Below are 17,106 nucleotides of genomic sequence, written 5' to 3' on the forward strand. Positions count from 1 at the left end.
AGTGCCCTCAAAATTAAGTTCCTGTGGACAGACTGATGGACGGACGGACGGATGGGTTTTGGATGCTGCAGAGTTCAGCTTTCTGTGTCATTTCCCATAACTGTTTGCATTCGTTTGACCGAATTTAATCGCCATTGATTTCCTCTCCAGTTAGAATTGTGTTTATTGTGCTTTATAGCTCCATAAAATGTGTTATTTCTCCATATAATAGTTTAAGCATGAATAGAACACAGCCTTCAGGATGTTTTTAGTGCATTGCTATACGTTTGCAAAGGTGTTCAGGGTGTTTTATAGCACATTGCAGGACCGCCATCAGGAATTATGGACAGGGGGACAACATTTTCCAAATTGGGCCCCCTCCCATCCAAATTGGATGGGGGGTTACACTGTGCCAACCTGAAAACAAAAAACTAATATTCTAATAAAGAACGTTATCTTACGCTTAATGATTTTGTTTTTTTACTAAATAATTGCAAAAAATGCATTATTATTTTTAAAGAATGTTGTTTCTAGAGTAGCAACAGTAATGTTTATAACAGATATCTCACTGGAAACAAATCTAAAATGTCAATAAAATAATTGTATCCAATGGCTGTGAAGAAAGCAGGAAATGCCATCATCAAGGGGCTGTGTTTGATGCCAATCAAACTGTGCACACGTGGGTCAAGTGCAGGTGGACCTGTCACCATCTTTGCTGCCTAATAGGGATGTAACGGTATGATAACCGCAACAAAAATGACCACGGTATTACGGTATTTAGGTGCATTGGTAATATTAAAAGCAGTTCAATATTTGGTTATAAAATAGGCTATTTCTGATAAATACTGATAAATATTTCAGTTATAACCAATTCTTGAACTTTATTTTGGATTTCTTCAACTTTAATCCTTTAACTTTTGATCTTGAACATCAGGACACTCTCTTAATCTGAGACATGTACAGCTGTCAGATGATTATAACTAAAAAAATATTTTGTTATTGTTATTTTATATATGATATTCTGGTCCCTAGATATGGCTCTGGTCCCTCTTGTGCAAGTATTCTGGATATTTCACCGGTTTTATTTTGCAAAACCATAAGTTTGGATTGTTTGGAAAAGTAAAAAAAAAAACACACCTCTTCTCAACAAGCCACACAATAGGAGGAACCATTCATGTCTTCCACATAACTCCATTTGTGCAACAAAGTTAAATCATTGGGGTTAGGGATTTTTCAAAACTTCTAAACCTAAATATCAGCAATGGCAATAATGATGCTTGCTGCCAACTATGCATGTGTGTTCCAACACCTTGCTTATCAAAGGCGTTGCTATAGAGTTAAGCATGATTAATCTGAACAATGTCTGGATAAACAAAACAGCAGGGGTTGTGAGGCCATCAAGAAGCCTCATCATAATGTCACATAATTTCAATTACTTTACCTTCATCAGGATAATAGAAAGAAAAAAACACACATAAAATGCAATATAATGTATTGAATGGAACTTCAAGTGATTAAAATTGATTTATTCCATAATTTCTATTTTGTGTTTGTCCATGCATATCTGTCTTGCTCTTTACTTTTTATTACATGTGGTGTGTTCGTTGAGGGCAAGTGTTGTCTTAATGTCTGGCATGTCCTTTAAATATGCAGCTAAATACAGAACCTTCCCCTTGGCAACTAGTATGTCAAGTCCACACTGCCCTACTGGCAGAAATTGGAAGCGTTTTAATTTGTTATGCACTTGCATTCATTATTTAGTAAGAAAATGTGTTATTTGATCTATAAATTTGTCTAAATCCTCTTTTTGAGATGGGACTACTTATCTAGATGGATAGCTTCAGGTAATGTGATACAGCACATACGCAATTGTTGTGGGTGGAGTTTGCAGATTTCAGCTGAATGTAAAAAGTGTTGTACGATTAGTCACATCCATTCCATGCCCTTGCTGTTATCCTTGCACACATGCTAAACAAAAGTAACCTAGTTTACTGCTTTACATGGTCATGACATGAGTTGAAAGATTGTATGTAACTCTCACAGACAAGATTTTATCAAACAAGACTCACGCTGACACGTGTAATGTTTCATTATTACACTTCTACATTCGACGCAGAGTGGTGAATCAAATCAAATAAAAGAATGGAATAAAATTGAATAAAATCACTTATCAAATAATTGGATCGAACAGAAATAGAATAGAAATAACACAAGCAAATAAAGCCTTAATAGAAACCCAAAGAATTAACCTAACGAACAGAAACTGAACACTAGAGGTAGACCGATATATCGGTTTTACAGATTAATCGGTGCCAATAGTTGCTTTTGTAACTATGGGTCATCTGCAAACATCTATGCTGATAGTTTATTTTATTTCCTATTTTTTTAATAAATCTCATCTGGTGAAATATATACATATAAACTCTTCATCTGGTGAATATAGAGTATATAGACTGTAAAAAGCATAATGTGGTGAATACTTGCATGTAGAGTATTGCAAGTTAGCCAAGTCTCTGTCATTCAAAATAAGAGTCCCCGGTGTATTTTGCACTTGTTTAAATTTGAAAGTCCCCAGTAATCACAAAATCTTAATTTTTTGTGTTATTATTGAGATTTGGTTGCACAATAAACTGCTTTTGGGATTTTATTCATTTTGGACTCTTGTAGCCTCAATGTCTGTACCCTACATAGTAAGGAAAGCCTAATCATTTTTTATCATTCTATAAATTGATTTGAAACAAAATTTCAGCCTTAATAAATATACTAATTAAATATAATAATAAATAATCAGCCTTTTCCACCACCTTAGTTATAGTATCAGCAAAATCCACTATCGGTCGACCAATAACTGAACACTAACAAGAATAGAACTAAAGGAAAATGAAAGAAACAGAAACGAATAGCAACAAAAATGTACTGTATAGTACAGTAACGAATAGAAACAAATAGAATAGCTAATGTAAACACTTTTTTACCATTTTGATTCAAGGAGAAATTAGAAACATTTATAAAAGATACATTTTTAATGATAAAAACTTTTAAATACTCTTTTCTCATAAACTGATTTAGTTCAGTACAGGAGAATCTAAAGTAAGCGTCCACATCCCAGATGACCTAAAACTAACCCTTAGGTCTTTGCAATTAAAGCTCTATATGGCCTTTTTTTATATATATAAATAAGAAAGAAAAATACAGGAAATGTAGGAGGAAAATTGTGATTCCTGCTTCCACACAGCCATCGTCCACAGCAATGAGGAAATGCCAAATTCACAGCCTCAGCACATTTTAGCTGTGTGCCCTATGTACCTTGTGTAACACACAAAGAGACACCCATCAACAGAACAGAATGTTGTCAAATACTGCGTCACAATGGTCCATCCAATAACAACTGCATAATGAAGTTCTGAGGAGATACTATCTTTCAGTCACAACAACTTTTGGAATTATTTTAAAACATGTTTATCAGTGGATATGACAAATTAATAGGTTTGGTCTTGGTGGACCATATCTGCTTATGCTGTTCCAGAGCAAGTACAAAGACTTGCATGTTGTTGTAGCATGTCTGTGCATGTCTTAGCATTAGCAATACATGCTGCTGTGGCTGAAACAAAACATGCATGAAATCCCCAAGCAGCAGATCTAGACAAGTGATGCTGGAGAGGAAGTGGGTAATCGCCAAGAAAGCTATCTTAGCTTGTGCAGAGAGACCAGCTTGCTGGTAACACACAGGGGTAAGGCTTAATTTAAATATTTGTCATCATTGTAAAAGCAGTTTGATTGGCTATCAAGATTACACTGAATGAACGTTTCAGCTTGTATCAGACTTCACAGCTGGCAAATTTCTGCATTACTTTTACTGAAAAATAAAGCAGATTCTTCTTATTCTTACAATGGCTTGAATAGTTCTGAATGAAAGTGAGGTTCTTACAATGCTTGAATGTATTTAGTTCAGTTACAATTGTGTTTTGAAATTTCACAATTTAATCACCCTCATGCCATCCCAGATGTGTATGACTTACTTTCTTCTTCTGAACACAAATAAAGATTTTTAATAGAATATCTCATTTCTGTAGGTCCTCACAATGCAAGTGAATGGTGGCCAGAACTTTGAAGGTTCAAAAAGCACATAAAGGCAGCACAAAAGTAATCCATACAATTCCAGTGGTTGAATCCATGTCTTAAGAAGCTCCATGACTGGTGCGGTTGAGAAGATCAATATTCAAGTCCCTTTTTACCATAAATCTCCACATTCACGTCCACATTCTTTTCTCTTGTTTTTGGAGGTGAATTTATAGTAAAAAAGGACTTAAATATTGATCTGTTTCTCACATTTGAAGATATGGATTCAAACACTGGAGTCGAATGGATTACTTTTATGCTGCCTTGGAGTCCTTTTTGGAGCTTGGAAGTTTTAGACCCAATTGACATTGTATGGACAAAAACACCTTCAGTCTAGGAAAAAAAGGAACATGAAAACTTTGCTTTTCCATGCTGTGACCCCGGTATTTCTCACAGTACACCAATGGCAATGTATTACCTGTTAGGGCGCCCCCTAGGCTTCCTCTCCGGAGCTGTCTACCATCTTCGCTGAGCTGTCGCTTGAATTTCAGCGCTAAGCTGGAGCCGTGAGACACCTCAGGGTTACTGGACTTGCGGAAGGGCATGGAGGGGGGGTAGAGGATGTTATCCGGCTGCAGGAGAGAAAGAGATGAAATCATCACCCAGCTTAATCTGGGAACCATTATAGATTAGATCATTGATTGCATCACAAATAGCATTGCAGAGTTTAAAGCAATGCAAATATATTTAACACAGAGCAGAATATTCACTATTGGCAATTTATTTACATTCCTTATGACGCTTTTATTCCAAAGCGATTTACAAATGAGGAATACAGCAAAAGCGAATAATCCTAAAGAGGGAATAATATGAGAAGTGCTGTGATACAAAGTTTAAATTTTGTTAAAGGATTTTATCAATTTATTTGGTATTGTGATATTAAGGAACTTGCTACTAATTTATAAATATCTAAGTGATTATATACTAACATAATACCATGATTTTTATACATAGAACATCTGGATGACCTTGACATTTGTCAAAATGTGCAGTATACAAAGCATATTGTGAAGAATTTAGTTTTTTACTACCACATAGCAATGTGCTGAACTTGACCTTCCATTTCCAGGGTGGTGAATGAACCAGAATTAAAAGATGCATTTTTAACATCTCCATTTTTACTCATCAGACTACCAAAAGGAAACAAAATTGAAATGCGAAATAACTATTTTCAAGATCATAACTGGATGTCACTCAGATGTAACATTATGATGTCATATGACAATACGTGAAATGTTAAGCATGGAATAATGCCTACCATTTTACTTCCTATTAAAAACCTAAACGCATGCAGTATTCATAATGAAGTTATTCCTAATTCTCGATTACAAAAGTAAAATAAGTGAATGCTGTTTCATGTGGACCAAGTCTCCAATCACAGCATGAATCAATTATTAATGATCTGTTACTTCTGATACCCTGGAATTCCCCTCACAATTATCATGATAGTCGTTTTAATTAGCTAAATGGCTGCGTTAGATATTAGTTCATTCAAGGCTCCATCCTTTCACCCCCAAGCACTCAGCGAACAAAACAAGCCTTTTAACCACACAGATAAATATCTCTCCTGACACGCAAAGAGATTTGGGCTTTTATTTCCCTCAGTGATAAACAAATTAGTGATCACTGCAGAAACCCAAGCCTTACACAACAAAGCATTGTTGTCTTTTTTACAAATCAGTGTTCTCACTGGGCGAAATCCACAGAGAATCACAAACAAATGTGGTGTCTGGAAATTATGTTTTTACATAAATTTAAAGGCAATAAATTTGTAGATTTTTGGTGATCTCACCGCTTGAGAAACGTATTGGAAATGTATTGGTCGACCGCTACCTTTCAATGTTTCCAACCTGACTAAAATGGAAGTTACAACAGTCAACCCTCTACATAAAAAAGTGGGGGAAAAAAAGCTAAGATATTTGTTCCTCTGTTCCAATCCCAAACACTACACCACATTGTATGACATAAACGTCCTTCATCTTATTGTCCAACAGAGTTGAAAAGACCTATGTTGGATGGAGTAACACCTCGCAGTTGAACAATGGCAGAGCAGAGGAAGAGGTTCCTCCCCATGAATAAAAACAAATGAAGGCCAGTGAGTGCCCTCGGACTAGAAGGCAACTCCCTCTCCTTGGAGGGAAATGATTCATGATACTACACACTCTTGTTTGGAGAAGCAAAGAAGAGGTACAGTGATATACTCACATCCAAAACAATCCCATGTGAGAAGGTCTTTGGGAGAACACTTTAACAAGAACATATGGAATAAACATGGAAGACACGATTGATAAATTCTCATGACATCTCATTTTCTTCTACATTTACATTTATGCATTTTACAGAGCCCTTATTACAGGGACAATCCCCCTGGAGCAACCTGTAGTTAAGTGCCTTGCTCGAGGACACAATGGTGGTGGCTGTGGGGCTCAAACCAGTGTCCTTCTGATTACCAGATTACCAGTTATGTGCTTAGACCACTACACCACCACCACACCTTCTATAGTACTCAAGATTTTAACATGGTAATCAACATGAGTCTACTACTTGCCAAGAGACCCAAATCTTTGACAACTTTAAGACAACAACCCATAGTTGAAATTGACCTATAAATCTACCACAACAGGCAAAAGCTGGTTTGTTCAGTCACTATGCAAAGATACTGGGATCTACACTTGAACATGATAGGCAAGTCCGATAGGCAGCATCACTTCATGATCACCCGAAGCAGATTACTATCACACTACAGCTGAGGAATAGAGTTAAACAAAGAGCTTCAGCATTACTGTTTATCACTGTTTGGAATGCAACAGGTGCAGATAATTACACATGCTCAGTCTGCATAGGCAGATCCTGATCCATGGCGTGAGAAAGTATTTCCAAACACAATTGCATTTTTTTGGGACTGGTCTTAGTTTTTCCTTAGTTATTTATGAACTTGTTTGTTGAACCGTTGTATAAAAGCAATATCAGAATCGTGCTGTTTATCAGCACAGCTGTTATTACCTGTGGCAGCCGAATCACAGCCATGCTGATATACTGCCATAACAGCACTCTTGCTCGTGTGATATTGCCTTCTTAAATCAGGAGCATGCCATTCACCACTGTGGTGCAATGGTGATGGTGAGCCCAGGATGGATCATGAATAATGCTTTATATAGACCAGCCCAGATATCCAATGCATTAGTAGTGTACAATCACATCAGATTTATGAAAGTGTATATTCATTTTGTTTTTCAAATTTTGGATTTATAAAAAGTAAACTGGATGTGAGAGTGTGAGAACCTCTAACCTCAGTTTGTTTTTTATTTTTTTTTACTATTAACAACCACAGACAAATCAAAAACACTAATTTTATTTTTCTGAGCCTTTATTTCCATGAATAATTTCAATGACAATTTCAGTCAGTGAGGTTTCTTGTTTGGCCTCTCCTATTTCATTTTTCAATTCTTTCTACAAAGAAATTTATCAAGAATGTGACCAGATTATATGGATTGCTCACCTGTTCAAGATTCAGTATAAAAATGCATAGAAAGCCAAAAAGTTTGTGTTCAAAACAATCTTACGTTATCTGTCAATGTAAAACATTGATTGTAAAACAGACTATGTTATCACCTACATTTTAAACAAAATACTTACTGCACATAATTACAATGACATTAATTATTAAAATATAAATACAAAACATACAAATCACAGTGGTATTTGAATCAACCACTCAGATCCTATAGTCAACAACCTGGATTATTTTAAAATATAAACTACATAATGGGTATATTGGTTGATCACAGACTCATTAAATATTTTATTGTTCCTGTTATTTCACCGTCTTTAAATTGATCCAAGCCCAAAGGTCACGGACCACAATAAAATAGATAAATATTTAACAGCTTATCCTCATATTACACCAATTAAATACAAAAATGGAGCAGCTAACCAAGTTTTATGCATATCACTTTGAAAGCTATCTATTTGAAAAGACATGAAACAAGAAATAGCATGTAGTAAAAACTAAGCCTACTGAAGGACTTAATAACCTGAAGTGCAACGCCCACTGCAAACAAAACTCTTGGTTGTAGAACAGAACTTCATATTGTATTACTCATTGTCTGTATTCATGAGGTGGTAATCTTTATCCCAGGCCTGCTAGACACAAAGATAATATTTCAATATGATAGACTGTACACATGTCTATGACCTCATAACTGGCCGTTCGCCAAAGTTTCGTTGCATATCATGTCTTTCCATATATTATAAAAGCAAATTAAGCTGTAAAATACCCATCATGCATTTTGGCCATGCTTGCAATTAAAACAATGCATCAAATTTATAGCATAATTCATTACTGTGGGACAGAGATGTAAGAGTAAAAGTGTATTACTTCCACATTCCCTGAATGTAAACAAGGGCATTTGTCGGTAACAATATCTTGACAGAATAAACAGAACTGTTTATCAGGATTTCAAATAATTAGATTTCAAATCAAATCCCTTTATTGTCACTGAACCATATACGTAAGTGCAACAGTGGGTGAAAGTCTTGGGTGTCGTTCCGAGCAACAAAGCAATCATTACAGTGATTTCAGCAGTTATATAAATAAAGCAGAACTCGAGGATACAATAATGAAGTCCTGGTCTCTCCAAGAGGATTAAAGGCGAGTGTCAGTAAAACACAGAACATAAACCATCTTTCCATACAATCTTGGCACTTATGAACTTATAAATGAAAATATCACGTGAAGGGCACATAAACACATATCACGTCACGAAGTGTCAAAACACAGCAATAATAATTAGGTTATGTTTATTAATTATAATGCCACATTTGTTTTTTATAGAAATAGCCATTCTTGATGACCAATTCAAGTACTGTAATAAATATTTCTTATTATTTATTTGACATCTAACATAGTCAGTACTAGGATTTTGTTAGTGAGTGGATAAATGCATGGATCAGTGGGACACGAGCCAGAATGACTAATTGGTGTCATGGTAAATTTTTCGTTCCAGGTTCCAATCAACCCTAATATAAATTTTACATCTGTTTGCATTTTGCTTTCTGAATTAGCTGGAAAATCACCTCCACTAAGTAATGGTATGTGATATTTTATGAAGTTTAAGGGAAGTTAAAGGGTTACAACGGTATGAAATTTTCACGGTAAGATAACTGTCTCAGAAAATATCACTGTTTCACGGTATTACACAATTACTATTATAAGTTACAGACACTTAAAGGAGTGAAAACAGAAGGTAAACACTTTATTATAATTGAAACTTAAAAAAAAAAATGTATTGAAGTATATGTTAAAAAAGTCTCCATTTTGAAAATAAATAATAAAGCTAACAGAATTATAATAATAAATCAAATTAGAAACATGATAAAAAAAAATTGCATGTAACTATAACATGTTATATAACTAAAGCATGTTAGTTTACATGTTAAATTAACTACTAAATGAAAAATAACATCAGCTGTGTGAGCTTTTAAAGTAATGTTCTTTGATTATTAATAAGTAACATATATTGTAGGTGCACGACAGCGAGGACAAACTATTCCTATGCTTTAACTCAGTGCTTCTCAACTGGTTTTGCTTCAGGACAGATTTTACACTGGAAATCAAGTGGCGACCCACCATAGTAAAAACGTAACCTGTATTTAATGTATCCTGGGTCGCATTTCATTTTCTGTTGCATAGATTTGTTCATGGTTTTCAAATACAAGGATATGCATCAAGTGACATTATTTTTGTTGTTGACATCAAATTTACAAGAAGTTTTCTCTCCCCCCTTTTAAAAATTGAAGAGCATATTTACTTATATGAGGCCATTATTATCCTGTTTGTTTTCTAATTTCAAACATAATTCAAACAGAAGGTAATGAAGGCTCCTCATTACCATGGTTAGATCAGTGTGCTAGTCTTAAATAATAGTAATAATAATAATAATAATAATAATAAATTAATGCATTTATGAAAAATAAATACTAGCTGAAACACATCTTGAAACTTTAACCACAACTGCCACTGTTGATATAAAATGAGGTCTAATACATTCTACCTTAAGGTTATTTAATATGAAACATTTTGTCAAAATATAGCAGTTACTTTTACTCATGTAAAATTGTGAAAGAATTAAGTAAAGGTGGTGTGTCATTTACTTTATTTAGCTCTTTTCCTCCTCAGTGCTGTTTGACATATCAGGGTTTCCTACTGTTTGAGAGGTTCAACTTGACTTTCTCCGTAATGCTTTAAACTAGAAAAGTCTCACTAGAACTGAAATTGATCACATCAGTTTTGAAAATTTGTGGGCAGAACTGAAAAAGCATGAGTGAGACCTACAAACCTGACTCAGTTACACCAGTTCTGTCTGGAGGAATGGGCCAAAATTCCAGAAACTCATGAGAAGCTTGTAGAAGGCTATCCAAAATGTTTGACCCAAGTTAAACTTATTAAAGGCAATGATACCAAATACTAACAACTTACATCTAACAACTTCTGACCCACTGGGAATGTGATGAAAGAAATAAAAATGAAATAAATCATCATCTCTACTATTATTCTGACATTTCACATTCTAAGCTTTGAAACTATATTTATTCTCTGTTGGTCAAAACTGTATTTATTAATATTTTGACACTTATTTTTTTCCTGCCAGGCCGGTAAGTCTATGGGATTTTTGGCAGTTTTATCATCCGCAAGAACGACATAACACAGAACCAACTCTCAAATCTGATTGGATGTGAATCTAATTTTCATCACCTATTCAACATATCAGTTAATAAAATTGTAATTATCTATTTCTTATTCCAATGTTGCTTGACAATCATAACCAGTTTATACATAACATAATAACTGTTCATTGTGATTAATATTATACTTTTTTAAAATAATTTATTAAACATTGGTGTCTTTTACCAAATTGCTGTTGCTGCCATTTTGCTGTGTTTAACACCCCTTAACCGTAGTTAAATTGGACTGATCACACTGTGAATTCAGCAACACTTGGTTGAATATTCTGCTGCTGAAATCGGTCTGTTCTTACCAAAAATTTGAATCACTACCCCCAGTGGCCAAACCTGGAAGTGTTGAGGGGAAATGTCCTCAGTATGGCACCAAAAGTAAGATGCATTTTAAAGTTGTGAATGATTTAATAGTTAACAGGAAAGCATATTATATTAACTCTACCCCATAATCCAAACCCTAAACCTAACCATAAGTGGGGTGAAGTTATTATTTAAAACATTATTTCCAGATTCCCACGACACCAGAGTCTCGAGGATTGCTCTAGAGACCTGGGTAGGACTAGACTAGAGGGAAAGGCAATTAGTTAAATTGATATAAAAATGTATGATGGGGATGGTGCTTGTCAGACTCAGAAATTTAGCTGAATGGGGTTGATTTCATGGTACATGCACTTTCGGAAGCTATGTCGATTGCCTGTGTAATAATGTTGGTTAAATGACTGTGACACATGGCCTCTTGTGGCTTAGGCTATTGCTTTAGAAGACACTGGAATTCCTGGGATGCAAGAATACTTTAAATATTCTTAACAACTCATTCATTATGTGTTCAGAAGGGCTCTGAATCGCAATAACGCAGAAGTGCAGTTATTTTGCAGGTGTTTGTAATTTTGAGGTAGCCGAGCATACAGTCAGGAAACCACATACAGAAGAAAGAGACAGTGGAAGAAGACTATCCTCTGTCTAAATCCATCAGTGTGGAAAATAACTGCTCCACATCAAATAAACTATGGAGTCTGGACTATAGAAAAGACGAGATTTGTAGACACTTGTGCGCACAGTAGAGGAAGAATTGACTCAAACTAGTAACCCATTGTCTCCGACCACCAACCTTAAACATTCGAGTGTCTACAGAGATTGCACACGCAACCAGTAATGTGAATTAGAAACAATGCATGCAAAACTGCACACAAAACAAAAATATGCATTACAAAAAAGGAAGTACTGTGACAGTACCGTGATGGTATCAGATGCTAATAAAATATTACTTTGATATATATATCATGGTATTGAATGGTACTGGGACCATATTTATAAACCATGGGATTATTATCATTGTTGTGATGACAATACCCACCCCCCCAAAAAAACTCTGTGGTACACGCTCTCTCTTTTCAAAATATCCCAATGTTTTGACACTACTTTCATACAGTGTATACCACAGTACTGAGTGATTACCATATTCATTCAGGTTAATTCAAGGAATATCCAAGACCATAAACCATTTCCACATGGAAAATATCCATAACTGAAGGACTTGTAGGAGCCACACTCCGTGGTTAGATGAGTAACACTGTATGACACATCTTCCACTGTCTGTCATTAATTCATTCAGTTGGGTTGGACTGGGATTATGCTAGAAATACAAATGAGTATCATTACAGAGAAGATACTTTATCAAGCTGCTTTTATCTGCCATGCTGGTTACTTAGAAACAGTTATATAAATTTGTTTATAGCCATAAACAAAGCACTCATCTTCAAATAAAAGCTATCGGTGTCTCCATGGATGTCTGTTTGTGTTTCTCTTTCAAATCACTCTCTCTCTCTCAAGCAGGGTCAAAGGGAAAGTTTACAGTATTACATAACAATTACATTTTAAGAGCAGTTTCCTTGTGAAACATTTTATTCATTATAATCCATAGTTAGTTAGTTTAACTGTTGAAAAACAATTAGTATGAAATAGGGATGGGTTTTATGTACACATTCTTACATCATTTTATATATATATATATATATATATACAGTATCTCACAAAAGTCACATTTTTGTAAATATTTGATTATACCATTTCATGTGACAACACTGAAGAAATGACACTTTGCTGCAATGTAAAGTAGTGAGTGTACAGCTTGTATAACAATGTAAATTTGCTGTCCCCTCAAAATAACTCAACACACAGCCATTGTGTATTATCGGAGTATGATCTGAGCACTGACAGGCTGACACCCCACCCCTTCAACCTCTGCAGCAATGCTAGCAGCACTCATACATCTATTTTCCAAAGACAACCTCTGGATATGACGCTGAGCACGTGGACTCAACTTCTTTGGTCCACCATGGCGAGGCCTGTTCTGAGTGGAACCTGTCCTGTTAAACCACTGTATGGTCTTGGGCACCGTGCTGCAGCTCAGTGTCAGGGTCTTGACAATCTTCTTATAGCCTAGGCCATCTTTATGTAGAGCATCAATTCTCTTTTTTCAGATCCTCAGAGTTCTTTGCCATGAGGTGCCATGTTGAACTTCCAGTGACCAGTATGAGGGAGTGTGAGAGCGATGACACCAAATTTAACACACCTGCTCCCCATTCACACCTGAGACCTTGCAACACTAACAAGTCACATTACACCGGGGAGGGAAAATGGCTAATTCGGCCCAATTTGGACATTTTTACTTAGGGTGTACTCACTTTTGTTGCCAGCAGTTTAGACATTAATGGCTGTGTGTTGAGTTATTTTGAGGGGACAGCAAATGTCACTCTAAAACTCACTACTTTACATTGTAGCAAAGTGTCATTTTTTCAGTATTGTCACATGAAAAGATATAATCAAATATTTACAAAAATGTGAGGGGTGTAATTAATATATATATATATATAAATATATTCAGATGTAGCTATATTTCCAGCTAATTCAACTAAAAATGATTTTTATATTAAAGGGCACCTATTATGAAATTTTGAAAATTACCTTTCATGTAGTGTGTAACATAGATTTAAGTGAACAAAAACATCCTGCAAAGTTTTATATATGAAAGTTCACCGTAATAAAAGTTGTTGTCTCTCAAAAGTAGGGGTCGACTCTGAGTCAATGTAATGAATCGTTTATCCAATGAGTCATTTTCCTTTTCGTTGTGACGTCAAGACGGAAAATTATCAAATTGGCCGCGCCCACTCATTGCGCGCGCAGACACCAGGGAAAACTTGAAAACATCATGTCGACAACAAGACGCTTTGTTCTGAAGTGCATATCAAAAGCAACCTTTTTTTCCCAGGGACGAGCATGTGAAGAATCAGTGGCTAGAGTTTATATTTACAACTATACCACACAAGTATAGCCCGAACCTTGTGCTGTGTTCGCGTCATTTTAATGACGATTGCTTTACGAACATGAATGCTTTCGAGTGTGGATTTGCGAGCCGGTTGATACTGAAGGAAGGTTCAGTACCAAGTTTATTTGGATCAGCTTCCTCCTCCGAATCACAACCTGTAAGTATTATTAATAATTGTTGCTTTTATGTGTTTTTTAGCATGCTTAATAAGTATTTGTGTGTGTTGTGTGTAAATTACGCTCAGAGCAGCTTCTAGGTCTCCAATGTCAATTTTTTTGAAATATGTGAAATGTTTGTCAATGTTATTGGAGTTGTCATAAAGAATAGAGCAATAACTTCTAGTAATGCAGTGCTTTACCAATATGTTTATGCGTTGGGCTAACACAAACAATAACTGATTGGGTGTTTACCACCGAACTTTGGGCTATGATCGCTAACATAAATCAACTCAAATTCCTTCTCTGATTTTGATTTTTTTTACTACAAAGCGGTGATGGGCGTTCCATTTCCGACAATTTCTGCACAGAGTATACCAATCACAACTGACTGGGTCATCTGACCAATCACCGCAGATTAGCGTCACGCAAAGGAGGGGTTTGGAAAAATGAGTCGTTGACCGAATCATTTGGGAGTCGGTGAGCAAATCAGGTAAACATAAATGCATATAAGACAACAAAAGTGTTTTTTGTCATTGCATGCATGTAAAACTGTTGTTGGGGACTCCCAAAACAATATTAGGAACATTTTAAATGCCATAATAGGTGAAAGAAATGTTCTGGGTTCAAAACAACTTGAGCTCAATTAACAATATTTGTAACAATGTTTCTTACCACAAAAGATAACTGACTCAGCCCTCATTAATAAAATGAAAGACCATTCACAAAAGAACAGCGCAAAAGTGATATGATATTTTACACTTGTATTATCTAAAAAACTGAAATGAACAAAGAGTAACATAGAACTCATATAGCTAAACTGGACATATATTAAACACACCATTGCTGTATTGCTCATGAAATTTAAGCGGAAGAGGTACTTCCCATGAAATTTTAAACTAATCGCCACTGATTTTAGCCAGAAAAATACAAACAATCACATGTGAGCACGCCAAGTCTTTCTGGAAAAAAATCTAATTCAGGCACCAAGTTGACAGATGTAAACAAACATGTTGAGGGATGCCTTTGCTGTTGCTGTTACTCTGTGTTCTGGGTCACAAAAGAAACAGGCCAAGCACAATTGGGTGCCATCTTTGGTGGGAAGATGCAGCCAGTATATTCTTTAGAGACAGCAATGTGAGATGGATATGAGTGATGTCACAGGCACCCACAGAAAAACACGGGATATTCCCCATTCATTTTCTCCATAGGCATTTAACAATTTTTTTTTTAACAAGCTCTATTATTAATTAACGACATTAAAACATTTGATGTGAAGCAAATCATTTTCAAAAAAAAAAAAAAAGCGATTGGTAACTGGGAACTTCTCTGATTGGTGGATCTCACTTAGGGATTGCGGTTCCGGCAGGAGATCTGGACCCAGAGGGCTTTTACGAGACACAGCTGCAGATTGAACTCTTTAATAATTAATTAATCAAGCACACCATTGCACGGATAATTTGTTGTTTTAATTGAGCAGTCTGAGCATGCACAATCATATATTCCTTCCTATTACTTAAGCTAAAAATGTTTATAGTTAATGGGCATTTGTTGAGTGCGTAGAATAATTTGTGCATGGTCGTTAGGGCACCCACGAGCAGAAACATAAATCGGCGACTGTGAGTGGTGTTAAAAATTAGCTAGTTAGTGCTTTTATCGCCATCTTCATTTCCTGATCTTCATCACCCTGCAAGCTTGATTTCCATTGGCTGCTCAGTCTATGACTTCAGATTTAAGTCGTGGAGTAGCATACAATACTACATTTCCTCTATAGTCATCTCTTAAGTATGAAAAACATTTGACATACTTCGACTAGATGAAAAATCATAGTCTGAGAATAAGATATCAGAGTCTGTATCATCATATACTAAAGCAAAATCACTCAAGTGGGTGTGCTGTATGTCCAGCTCTCAAGCAGGTAATCATAGCTGTTCTGATAGATGGACAATGCAGCATGACTGCGAGTGTGATATTGCTTTCATACAAAAGTTCAGTGAACAAGGACTGTCAAAAAAACGTAAATGCTTGTGTGTGCACCTACTTTCTTATGCTACCAGAGAGAGGTTGACAGCGTATGATAACCTGAATTTGTTACAGTGATGAACATGCTGCAGCTGTAAATTTAACTCTATTCCTTAGCTGTAGTATGATAGTAATCCGCTCATATCAAGGAGTGATGCTGCCATACATGCTAGAAGAATATTTTCTACCCATGATCAAGTGTTTTGTTGTCAGAGAGAAAAAAATGGAGGATGCCAGTTTCATTCTTTTATATTTCTTGGGGAACTCTTATTTTAAAAACCACATGGAAAGTTTTCTCTCCTCCACCATGTTGAAAGTTTACGTGTTCTCCCAACTCGGAAACTTGTATCAGCTAGGCTCTGAGCATGTTTGATTACTACTTCTATCGTGACTCTCAGCTGTGATCAGCAGTAACACTGAAGCTGTAAGTTTAACTCTGCTTCTCAGCTCTAGTGTAGTAATCTGAGCGATCAAGAAGTGAGAGACAATTTCAGATGACTTCAAAGAAATTCACGCACTGACTGACAACACACAGTATTTCAACGTCAGCTCAACTCGTTCATAGAACACACAAGACAGTCTTTTGTACCTGCTGGCTCAAATCTTTAATGTCACAAGGAAGAATAAAAATTCACACATCTGCACTACTCTTACACGTTAGTTTTGAATGCCAAGAACACAAGCAGAGTGATACAAACAGTAAAGCGTCCCAGTAAAGCATTTCAGCACTCTTGAAACACCTCTCGTCCAATCAGTTTCGATGACCAG

General features: G+C 35.8%; 1 protein-coding gene across 1 annotated transcript in view; it reads right to left on the reverse strand.

The window, feature by feature from the left end:
• LOC127625308 (microtubule-associated serine/threonine-protein kinase 4-like) overlaps window positions 1–17,106 on the reverse strand; it is a 171,067-nt gene that overhangs the window by 140,922 nt on the left and 13,039 nt on the right. Inside the window, exon 2 of the mRNA XM_052100522.1 lies at window positions 4,517–4,670. Coding sequence (XP_051956482.1) covers window positions 4,517–4,670 — 154 coding nt within the window. The remainder of the gene's footprint in view (window positions 1–4,516; window positions 4,671–17,106) is intronic.

The sequence above is a fragment of the Xyrauchen texanus genome, chromosome 3 (genome assembly GCF_025860055.1).
Source record: "Xyrauchen texanus isolate HMW12.3.18 chromosome 3, RBS_HiC_50CHRs, whole genome shotgun sequence".
NCBI lineage: Eukaryota > Metazoa > Chordata > Actinopteri > Cypriniformes > Catostomidae > Xyrauchen > Xyrauchen texanus.